The sequence below is a fragment of the Eleginops maclovinus genome, chromosome 9 (assembly GCF_036324505.1).
Source record: "Eleginops maclovinus isolate JMC-PN-2008 ecotype Puerto Natales chromosome 9, JC_Emac_rtc_rv5, whole genome shotgun sequence".
NCBI classification, from domain to species: Eukaryota; Metazoa; Chordata; class Actinopteri; order Perciformes; family Eleginopidae; genus Eleginops; species Eleginops maclovinus.
The window spans coordinates 26,233,793-26,246,862 of NC_086357.1; the positions used below are offsets into that span (position 1 = coordinate 26,233,793).

The window sequence follows — 13,070 nt, forward strand, 5'->3', positions numbered from 1 at the left end:
ATATAAAACCAACATTTTGAATGCAGGACTCTTTTTTAAACTTGACTTATAACATTCACAATGTGCACTTCACACGTATATTTAATTTAAAATTCCATTCCCTACACACTAAATGATGCCCTGCTTTCATTCTGTATTTTAATTGGCCCTTCAATCGTGTTTTATTTGTCAGACAGTTTATAGATTCTTTATATTCACGTCGTCTGTACATGTTTTACTCTCTAATGCTTTCTATTTTGAGATGTTTATATGTTAGTATGCTTTCAACGTCTAATTATGTGCCATGTCTTGTCATAAATGTCCCAATTTGGGTTCAATAAAGTACATCTTATCTTATTACTTATTATTCTGACGCACTGGACAAACATTCACTGCCAAAGAAAGCATGAAAAACTACAGAATATGTGCGATAAGTAAAATTTGCTTTCTCTTTCCCCCAATATCAATTCATTTCTATTCAATGGGGCTTTATTGTCATGACTGCTTCAATTATCAGTATTACTAAGGCTTTATAAAACAAAATTACACATAAATAATAATAAAGTAATGAATATTAAATAAATATAATGTCTTCCCACAGAAGCTCACAGAAGGTGACGGAGGCAGCGAGAACAAGAAGTGTGACGGATCAAGTTTCAGCAGAACATTTTGTTGACCCTCTAACAGGTGCTGATGGTCACCACAAAGAGCCCCTCTCACACACACACACACACACACACACACACACACACACACACACACACACACACACACACACACACACACACACACACACACACACACACACACACACACAGATTTCCCCGTGCTACTGTAAAGCCCCGCTGCCAGACTCATATAGAAACCCTGTCTGTCTCCTCCGAGCCGTGTGGTCCAGCCTGACACTGAGCAACATTTAAAAGAACACACACACACACACACACACACACACACACACACACACACACACACACACACACACACACACACACACACACACACACACACACACACACACACACACACACACACACACACACACACACAGTCCCCATCCACAAACACACCGAGGCGTATAAACCCTACAAAGACAAACACATGAGGAGAGAGACCTCCACGCTGCCCTCGTGAGATGAAGGGGGAAAGAGGAGGTAAAAGAGCAGAGAAGAGTTTCCCCTCCTGCCAGGATGAAAGCCTGTGTTCCCCGGGAGAACATTAGGAGAACAAACTACCATCACAACAGGGGGGGGAACCGTCCACCGCGGCGTGCTCTCACATCAAACACAGCCTCCATTAATATTGTAATGCTTCCTCCCCGACTGTTTGAAATCAAGGCTGCCAGTGTGGTCAGAAACTGAGCTGAGGCAACGTGGCATTAAACACACAAAATACTCCAAAAAACAAGAGTTTTTATCTTTGCTTTGACTGTTTTTTAAGTCATCAGATGGTGAATGGCTTGATTTCTAAGTATATTTGTCTAATATCTAGTCAGAATATGTCTTTGGACTTCATATAAGACATAATAACCTAAGAAGGAACAATGCAGTGACGTATAGGGTCTGGGTTTTTACTAGAAAATCATCAGAAAACTGAAAACTTTTGAGCATTTCTGGCTTATTTTGTGACACGTTTCCTGATCATGGTTCAAAATAAGTCTTTCCAGTTAATAACAGGATCTAATTTATCTACATATCCCATCTTATTTCAGGAAATCTCACAGATCTAATTCAATTGTTCTATTGGCAGTTACTTATTACAAACAAAAACACCTTGTGTTTATTATTCTTTTACTTGATTTTGGAGCCGCATTTTTTCCAGTGTACCACATTTTAAAAAATAATATTTAACAAGTAAAAGGTTGTGCATTCGAAATTATATTTAGGAAAAAGTATAAAAGCATCAAATCTACTTAAAATAACAAAAGTAAAAAGTACTATTTGTGCAAACTGGCCCACATTGCAACACATGCACAGCGTTAATAGAACTTTGCAAATACAAAAAGCTCAAAACACAACGGAAACCAGGGGACACTAAAAGAGGTTTTGAACCAATCAAAAAAAGTTTCTCAATTAGGTATCGTCCAACTTCTCCGAACTACACTTGTTGAGTTTTATTACAAACGATTGCTAATGACAGATCACACCAATAAAAAAAAGGAACTTATAAATAAGACATGAGTGACCTGTTCTCATTCAGATACCATACAAAACGATACAAGACCATACGATATCATTCACTACGCTACAATATGCTACAATATGCTACGATACAATACGCTACGATACGATATCATTCACTACGACACGCTACAATATGCTACAATATGCTACGATACAATATGCTACAAAACGCTACGATACAATATCGTACGCTAAAATATGATACAATATGCTACAATACGCTACGATACGATATCACATGCTACGACACGCTACAATATGCTACGATATGCTACGATACAATATCGTACGCTACAATATGATACGCTACAATATGATACGCTACAATATGATACGCTACAATATGATACGCTACAATATGCTACAATACGCTACGATACAATATGCTACAATACGCTACGATACAATATCGTACGCTAAAATATGATACAATATGCTACAATACGCTACGATACGATATCACATGCTACGACACGCTACAATATGCTACGATATGCTACGATACAATATCGTACGCTAAAATATGATACGATACGATATGATACAATACAATACGATACGCTACAATATGATACGCTACAATATGATACGCTACAATATGATACGCTACAATATGATACGCTACAATATGATACGCTACAATATGATACGCTACGATACGATACGATACGATACGATACGATACGATACGATACGATACGATACGATACGATACGATACGATACGATACGATACGATACGGTGCGGTACGGTGCGGTACGGTGAGATGCGATGCGATACGCTACGATACGATACGATACGATACGATACGCTACGATATGATATGATACGCTATGATACGATACGATACGATATGATAGGATATGCCACGCTATAGTTTACTCAAGATGTTGTGCTTCGGGTTTAAATGAGTATTTTTGTTACGTAGAAACCTAAGGATATTTACGGTTCTTCAAAAAGCTCAATGTTCAGTTTTACTTTGAAACGAAACACAACTCCCTATGTTTGGTTCACTCCCCATACAAACTAAATCTGCTCCCTTTACAGACTTTTTCTGCCCTTCAGAACTCCCGAGATGTTTCTCTGAGCGTATATATAAATCTGCATCGTAGTTACTTTACATCACTTAAAGGAGCCTCAGTTTGAGACGCCTCGGGTCGTGACAGAGCGTCAGCGTTCGACACCCCGGTAATAAGAGCGTGTTGGCATATGGCGAGTGTGTGTGTGTGTCGATGCATGGAGTGCACGCGCGAGTCGGACCGATATGGAGTGGGTGCACCTTGGGAATACCAGCGGATACTACATGTGTATGCATGAGCATCGAGTGGTTGCTATTGATCTCCTGTGGCCTGTCAGTGGGATGTAAACACTGTGTCGTTCACAGGAAGCTGCACTCAATACCTGCAGCCGTCAACAACTGCTGCACACAGAGGGTTCCCGTGTTATCAAATCAGCACACAAAGCCTAGTGTGTGTGTGTGTGTGTGTGTGTGTGTGTGTGTGTGTGTGTGTGTGTGTGTGTGTGTGTGTGTGTGTGTGTGTGTGTGTGTGTGTGTGTGTGGAGAGGAAGATGTCAATACACCATAGAAACGTGTGATAACATGCACTGCTGATTATTGTGTAACGGCATAATTTGGATTATTTTACTGACTGAATCACTACAAGTACTACAGCAAGATCTAAGTCACTTCTATATGAACACACACACACATCCTTCTTCAAACACACACACACACACACACACACACACACACACACACACACACACACACACACACACACACACACACACACACACACACACACACACACACACACAAGGTAAGCTGTGTGTGAAACAAGCTCCCATCCGTCAAACCTCCCCACAGAGATAATCCACGGGCCAGATCTAAAGATGAATCGGTGTAACATTGATTCTGTTCGGTACTAGTCCGCTAACAACCCATGAATAAGTGAGCGCAGAGGACACCTCTCCTTCGTGTGTGTTACGCGTACATGTTTCCCCTCGATTTAAATTCAACGGGATGTCGTTTCACTCAGGTGAAGATTTGTCGAGTCGTCTGTCTTAACAGAGAACTTATAGTCGGCTCGTGTTTCGTTTAAAGACCTGGTTCAATTTCTGTTTTCTCCAGGTTATATATTTGTATTTACTGGTGGTTTCAAGACTCAGATTGTACAGGAGACAAGCATGAAAAGCTCCGACACACCAATTCAACGTAGAAAAACTAGCGCCTTACGCAAATGATCTTAACTTACAAATCATTAACACACAAAATAAATGTCTGTAAAGTCGAAGACAACCAAATAACTGGAATTGAATCGGATATCGACTTTGAAGTGATGCTCCCAAAGCACTGGAACCATAGCAAGTTATTGGAAGTGTATATGGGGGCCGTTATACTGTCATGCACCTCTTAGAGGAGACAGGAGCAGTGCAATTACTTGTCAAAGACTAGACCAGAAGACGCCGTTAGGAATTGTGGACAGGGGGACAACAGTGTAAACCACTTAACATTTGAAGTGTTATCAGATGGATGTCAATGGCATAAAAACACACTATTTAAATGATGAGGAAATGCATTGTAGTAGGTCTTCAATAATACTGTAACTTGTGTGTTTTATGCGCACAAAACCAACTGAGAATATTTCTAAAAACTGACGTGTAATGTTTAGTTTAGATGTGAGTCAAGGGGACTTTTTCACCAAATTTGGAACATGAGATTGTTGTTTTTTCCTTTGAATTTAAATGGCTTCGCTAATCAAAACAAACCACATATTTCACAGCCCCTGCAAACCGAAGCTGTGATTTCCAAATGACAAACATCTGCGAAATGAGACGCTGCCACCACCAAGAAAGAAAAGAAAAAGGGGTGAGGAAGCTGTTCCCAAAAAGGTCAAACTCACTGATAAAATAAGCCGTACTACAACAGTTTTTGTGTCTGTGGAAGTCTTCTCTACTCTGCAGGTTTTTGCTGACAGCCAGGACCAGCAGTCTGGCGTGCAACAAGTATCACAACACAGGGGCTCTCCAACATCTGGCTCCAGTTATCACAGCTCTGCCACCACAGCAACACACACACACACACACACACACACAAACACACACACAGTCACTCAGCGTCTGGCCACAGCGTGTTTTTTTCGCCACTGTTCTCCTCCGGGTTTTTCTGGTAAAGGGCCATTTTAGTTCCAGCTCAGGCCCGCGGCGGAAAGCGTCTCCCCGAGGAAAATAAGCACGACTCGCTCCAGTGAAGACATCTGCCCTTTGAAAGCCGGCGCGGCTGTTTGAACAGCTGTCAGAGCACACCGTGCGTCTCACACATTCCCTGATAAAAACACAGGCAGCTTCTGGGAGGGAGAGTCGACAAGAAGACACTAAATGGACAGAAAGTGTCGTCCACTGGCGAAGGGAAGAAGTGCCCGCCTGCATGCAGTGCAGAGGGAGCTGAGAGAGGAGCAACAGCACCTGCACACCTGGGCTCAGAAGTGTGGCTCAGACAGTTGAAAGCACTTTGCTTCTGTCGAGCAAATAAAAGCATCATTGTTTTACTCCAGGATCAAAAATACTGAAAGTCTAAGTACATTTAGTTGAGCTTTGGTGCCCAGTGACCAAATCCAGTTTGAGGCAAGTGCTTTGCTTAAATGAAGGAATACTTCACCCACCAAAAGTATATTTTGTTCACCAATTACTCCAAGAATGAATAAACATAGAAAAGTTTTGATGGATTCAAAGAAATCGGGGCCACATTTAACTAAAGCAAAACTGTTAAAACCATTTGATTACAAACCGTCACACAAGTCCTATTCTCCTGTATCCGCTCACTACTTCTCACTACTTCTCACTACTTCTCACTACTTCTCACTACTTCCCAAACATACAACTAATTACTCAAATGGTACTATTTCAAACCCTCTCACTTCAGTAGAAGCTGGCTACTCATCCAGGCGAGTCGAAGTGTTTAAATTAGTCAAAGTTTCGAGAATACGACCTGATAAATGAGACTCGATCATACTGAGTTTGTACATGGATACCCTTCCTTCCACCACTTGCTGATCCCCCCCCCCCCCTCCATGCATGTTTGTATTTTAAACATCCTTTTCTCATTGTGTTGTTATTTTATTATGTTTTATTAAACTGTCATTCATGTTTTTGTTGATCTGCACAAGCTGTAAACTCCCCCGAGACAAATCATGTGTGATATTTGGTTAGATAAATGTGATGAGGTTCAACGCAGCACCAATTTACATCAAGACTTTTCTCCATTACTCTTTATTTTTCGCTCATTGTGGAGGCGTGTGACAAAAAGCAAATCGTTTTTAAAGAAATTCAAGGTATCCCAGGGTACATAATTAATATAAAATAACAATTTTGTGGCTGAAGTATTCCTCTAAGGTCGGTTTCAGGCATATTCTTTGTGCATGACGCGAGACTGAAGCACTTAAATGAAGCCCTTAACACGGGGAGAACACGCAACCCAACACAGAAGGTCATTTCAAGTATAAAGGAAACTTAAAAAGTATGAAAGCAGAATGGGTTTAACTTCAGTGAGTGTCTGCATGGCCATGGCTGCAGCAGCATGAGAGCCCTACTCTCCCAACCCGAGAAGATCTCAAGCTTAACCGTTAAGACTCTGGGTCCTGAAGTGACTGTCTGTTGCCCACTGAAGAGGAACAAGTGTATGTCAGACTTAGAAAAGTGCCAGGAGCTCAATTGCATTAAAGCTCTTAGTTTGCCTGAGCTCCAATCTAATTGGATAAAGCTGGAAAAGCAGCTTCCAATGTGCACAAATCCATTCCTTTTTTCCCAAAACTCTTCTCCTTTTTTTTCCAGAAGACGCTCGCCATGTTCCTCTTCCACCTCGTCTTTTGTCCTTGTCAACATTCCCCAAATGAGATTTCCCCCCCCAAAAAAATCAGGAGGTGAGGGGGAGCACGCGATGCACGAGTGCGCCTAGCAAACATTGTCAGACAGACACACCTCTCACACACTTTCCTTTCCCGTCCTTATTAAAATTCCATATTGAGATTCCTCGCTGCCACTCCGCCTCCCCGGCCCTGTCACTCAGACAACTTTAACACACACACACACACACACACACACACACACACACACACACACACACACACACACACACACACACACACACACACACACACACACACACACACACACACAGTATCCAAACTTTTCTCAACTTGTCCCTGCTCTTGCCTTTATGTGTGGGATGAAAGTTTCCTTTAGGTGATGTGTGTGAGAGCATGTCTCCCACCCTCCCCCCTCTCTCTCATTGTCATTATTTTCGATGGTGTCCCCCTCTGATCTGCCGAGCCTTTGGGTGCTCTCTCTGTCTCCCCTTTCATGTTGTCAGGCGCTCTCTCCGGCGACCGCCACTGAGGGGGGTTTGATTTCCCATCATGCATTGACTCCCTGACTCTCCCACTGAGGCGAGCGTTGTGCCCCCGCCTGGTTGGGCAATTATCCCCGGGAGTAATGAGGAGCGTCTCCCTGTGACTGACACCTCTCCCACTCATTTGTCAACAAATCAGACGGCTGGTGTGGGCGGCCATATTGAGCTGAGGGTTGTCGTAGCGTCTCTTTCTCTCTCTCCCCTTCTCTCTATCCTCCTCCATCCTCCATCCTCCATCCTCCATCCTTTTCCCTCTCTATCTCCACCACCTCGTTATCTCTGACAGGGTGTCACTCGTTTCCCAACTCCCGTGTCAGCCTCCACGCGCGTATATTTGTGTTGCCGAGGAAAAAGTCTGACTTCCAACGGGGGCCTAATGGTCATGTGTGGCTAATGATCACTAAGCTGAATAAGTGACACCGTTCAATTTATCCGTGTCACCGCCAGCTGCTGTAAACACTTTGTCCGACGGCACGATGAAGAGAGCAGACGGGAAAAATATTTGTTTTAATGCTGCTTTCAATTTGTCACCATTAGCCCGTGCAGCTGTAGAGGATTTATGTAAATGTGACGTGTCATGTCAGCCCCGTCTGTGATGAGCCAATTAAACTGCGCCTGTTTACAGTAACTAAGTACATTTCCTCAAGTACTGCACAATTCTGAGGTACTTCTTCTTCTTCTCAACTACAATTCAGAGGTAAATGGTGTACTTTTACTCCACTACATGTATTTAGTTGCTAGGCAGATTAGGATTAATGATGGTAAATATAATCTCCCTTAAATCAGACTTTAGTTCACCTGCAGTAAATCCAGCAGCTACCCTGCAGTATACAAAGCCATTCAAAGTAGCTGCACCTTTACCAGCTCTGAGAACACTTTAATGATCAATCATTATAAAACATATCAGAGATATTATTCTGAAATGGACCAATCAGACAATGACTACTTTTACTGTCGCTACTTTAAGTACATTTAGAGGAGAGTACTTTCTACTTTCACTGGAGGAACATTTAGAATACTTTTACTGAGACAGAGTATTCCTACACTCTGGTACTTCTACTTTACTCAAGTACAAGATCTGAGTACTTCTACTTTACTCAAGTACAAGACCTGAGTACTTCTACTTTACTCAAGTACAAGACCTGAGTACTTCTACTTTTACTCAAGTACAAGACCTGCGTACTTCTACTTTTACTCAAGTACAAGACCTGAGTACTTCTACTTTTACTCAAGTACAAGACCTGAGTACTTCTACTTTACTCAAGTACAAGATCTGAGTACTTCTACTTTACTCAAGTACAAGACCTGAGTACTTCTACTTTTACTCAAGTACAAGACCTGAGTACTTCTACTTTACTCAGTACAAGATCTGAGTACTTCTACTTTACTCAGTACAAGATCTGAGTACTTTTACTTTACTCAAGTACAAGACCTGAGTACTTCTACTTTATTCAAGTACAAGATCTTTGTACTTTTACTTTTACTCAAGTATAAGATCTGAGTACTTCTACTTTACTCAAGTACAAGATCTGAGTACTTCTACTTTACTCAAGTACAAGATCTTTGTACTTCTACTTTTACTCAAGTACAAGATCTGAGTACTTCTACTTTACTCAAGTACAAGATCTTTGTACTTCTACTTTACTCAAGTACAAGATCTGAGTACTTCTACTTTTACTCAAGTACAAGATCTGAGTACTTCGACTTTTACTCAAGATCTGAATATTTCTCCCACCTCTGAGGGTGAGCATCCAGGGGAGGATGGGGCGCTTTTTGTGCTCCGTCTCGTTTTTGATAAAAAATCAGCATTTCAGTTTTTCCAGACCATGTTTACACACCACAACATGCAGCAGGTGTGTGTGTGTGTGTGTGTGTGTGTGTGTGTGTGTGTGTGTGTGTGTGTGTGTGTGTGTGTGTGTGTGTGTGTGTGTGTGTGTGTGTGTTCTCACCGTGCTCTTTGCGCTCCTCTGGGCTGGACGACGCCTCTCCGTCGGACAGCAGGCCGGACATGGAGAACAGCTTCCTCCCAGAATCCTCCCCGGCTTTCAGGGATCCTCCCGGGGAGCCGAAGTCAAACTCCTTGCCCTCCACCTCCGGGAAGCAGCTCTTCAGCCTCTTGGCGGGGGTGAAAGCTGAATGGTACAACCCGGATTCCCTCTCCTCCTGCGGGGAGGAGAAGGGTCTGAAGGCGCCCACCCCGCTGTGGTTCAGCATGCTCAGGGTGGAGCAGTCCAGGTGTCCGGGAGGGGTGAACTGGGGGTGCAGGTGGAGCAGGGAGGCCGGGAAGTCTCGGGACGGGAAGGTGCCGGACATGGGGCCCTGGCGCTGGTACATGGAGGTGAAGGTGTAGGAGGCGGAGGGGAAGGGGAGGTGGAGGTCCTTCTCCATGGACACGGGCACCCCGAAGGGTCTGGGTGCCTGGCAGGGGACGGAGGCGTCTCGGCCGGACTCGGCGGTGGAGGCCAGCACCATCAGGGCAGGGGAGGCCAGGGGGGCGGGCAGGTAGGAGGAGCTGTCCATCTTGAAGGGGCGGTGGAGGTCCATTCACCTCCCTGTCAGCTGACCTGAGGAGAGGGAGGGCAAATAGAGGGACATGAAAATTTAATAGATGTTCGGACTCTTTTTTTCTTCCAAATATGGCGGGAATTTGTGGATTGTTCCAATTACCTTTTTGCTATTTTGTTTTCAGGGATTTAATTTTAGGATCCCAAAGATTTTCTGACCCTTTCTTCTTCTCAATATGGCATCCGGAAATAATTTTGTTTAATGCATTCCCTGATTTTAACAATGGATTTGCTCTTAATAATTAATAAATTACATTTTATAATTAAGATTTCAGGGGAGATTTCCCACCCTCTTTTCATTGTTTCTCTCAAAAACGTTTCCATTGAATTTTTTTGGGTGATCCCCAACATTTTCTGACCCTGTTTTCTTTGAAATATCACATCCAAAGATGATTTTTTAAAAAGCATTTCTGGATTTTAACAAAGCATTTGCTCTCTCTAATTAATGTTTGACTTTTTCCTGTTTTTTTAAGTTTTCAGGGATTTCTTTTTTATGATCCCCAAGATTTTCTGACCCTGTTTTCTTCCAAATACGGAATACAATTTTTTTTTCTTCAAAGCATTTTCCCTCTCTTATCAATAAATGACTTTTTTTCTGATTTGTTAAGTTTTGTATCATATTTATGTATGATCCCTTAGATTTTCTGACCCTTTCCCCTCAATATGGCATCCAGCAATGATTTTCTTCATTGCATTTCTTTATTGTAACACAAATTTCGACTCTTATTAATAATAAAGGACTTTTTCTCTATTATTTAAAGTTGTTTTTTTCATGATGATCCCCAAATTAGTTGCCCTCATGTGAATAAATAATGACTTGGTTTTCTAGGATTTTTTTATTATGGTCCCCAACACCAAAAATAAAAAAGGGTTTTGCAACTCTGGAGGCATTTTTACAATCACAGTTTTGCACTGATTTCAATAGAAAAGGGCTGGGGAGGCCTACTGTGCCTGTAAATAATTACGACGGAATAAACTGCCAATAAAACACACACGTAGCTGAAGCATGCAAACAATCTGATTGTGAGGTAAAATAAATAAAAGTGGGGAAAATCTTTCAAACACGTTCAGAAAATAAGGAACGGTACCTTGTTAGTAAATCAATCATTTGTAAATCCTGATAATTGTGTCCAATAAAATGAGTACGAGATGGATACATAGAATAAGGACCCGGGAATTTCTCAAAATGAGCGATAGGCCTATTAAAATACAAATGAACAATTTGCACATAAAAACATTACAAGCATTAAGTCTGGTTAATAATTGTAGATAATTAACATAATACGAAAACAGTTAAAGGACAGTAACTATATGGGAGTTGGAAGAGATGCTTAAATTAGCGTGTTCCCATGTCTCTTAAAATGATTTATAATAAATACAGAGACAGATTGACATGTTAAAGGCAGAAATAAGAAAGAAAAGTTTGTTTTATGGGGTCTTTTTTTAAGTTTATGAACCTTAAAATCTCATAATTAAACGGGATGAGAATTCAAGTTTGCACACGACACTAAAATGACTTCAAAACTCTTTACCTGATCAAATTAAAGCAGATATTCAGCAATTAAGTGACACATTTAGCGACTTTTTACCCAATTTTAAGCACAAAGTTCGAGGTTTGACCCTGTTTTAGATTTCTGTAATAATTCAAATGTTCTCAAAGTCTTTACATCGTGTCAAACCGGAGACCAGTTCTCCAGTAAGAGCGCACAAGTTCCCTCACTTCATGGAAAGGAAAAGCCCGGCAGATCAGAAAACACACACTGCAATCAAACACCAATTAAAGCAATTACACTCACCGTTTAATCTCCGGGAAAACTCTTCTTCCTTCAACTTCTTCTTGCCCAGGGACGCGGCACTTTCTCCCGGTTGCGCAGTAAAAAGAGAGGAAAAGAGGAGGAAAAAGGACAAGCAGCTGCGGGCAGATCCAGATGTTCGGGGCAGTGAGACAGAGAGTAACCGCTCAGATGTGCGCACTTTGGGCTGAGCTGGAGTCGCTGTTTGTGGGCATCGGGGAGCGGACAGGCTGCGGGTCTGTCGGACTCTGTTGGTCTCTCCTTCATGCGCTCCGTGTGACAAACCTCTCTCTCTCTCGCTCTCTCGCTCTCTCTCTCTCTCTCTCTCTCTCTCTCTCTCTCTCTCTCTCTCTCTCTCTCTCTCTCTCTCTCTCTCTCTCTCACTCCTACCCCTCTCTCTCCCCCCTCCCCCCCGAGACGCGCTGCTGCGATGGACACTTTCAATTTCTCCCCCCTTGCTGTAGATGTGTTTCAGTGACATTGAGTCAAAAGGAAAATATAGTATTCAGAAGAAACTTTGTGGTGTCCATAAAACTGAAAATCTGAATTATTTAGCAAAAATATCCTTTTCTTATTATGATAATAACCGTATGAGCACCTTATGGTTCACTGCATGCACATCATTTAGTTATTCCTGCTCAGTTCTGCTATTTTACTTGCACCATTTCAATCCATTATTGTATGTCTTTTTGTGTGTCTGTATTATATGTAGACTTTATTTGATTTTTGTTGCTATTGTATTACATTGTTATTTAGCTGACTCCTTTATCCAAACTGACTTACAGTAAGTGCATTCAATCATGAAGGAACCATCTCAAAAGCAAGAATCCTGCAGGTACATTTCCTATAAACCGAACCAGAACTAGTGCGACTGCATTAGCTCCATTTTAAAGTACAGAATATGCAGCTGAAACAGGTGAGTTTTTAGTCTTCACTCTAATTGACTTTTGACTTTACTTTCATAACAATTAGACCTTTCAATGCCTGGACATTTAGAGGACCATGCACCAAACACATCTTTAGAAAAAAAGGACAGACTTCTCACCATAAGGAAAGGCTCTAATTCAGTTAGGGATTTAAGTTAACTCGTACTCTCCCTGTGTGTGTGTGTGTGTGTGTGTGTGTGTGTGTGTGTGTGTGTGTGTGT

General features: G+C 41.9%; 1 protein-coding gene across 1 annotated transcript in view; it reads right to left on the reverse strand.

Annotated features, from left to right (window-relative positions):
* Positions 1 to 12,038, reverse strand: part of LOC134869931 (E3 ubiquitin-protein ligase RNF220-like) — a 44,491-nt gene extending 32,453 nt beyond the window's left edge. The window contains 2 exon segments of the mRNA XM_063891893.1: positions 9,516 to 10,130; positions 11,927 to 12,038. Of these exon segments, the coding sequence (XP_063747963.1) occupies positions 9,516 to 10,110 (595 nt within the window). The 5' untranslated portion in view covers positions 10,111 to 10,130; positions 11,927 to 12,038.
* Positions 12,039 to 13,070: the final 1,032 nt, after the last annotated feature.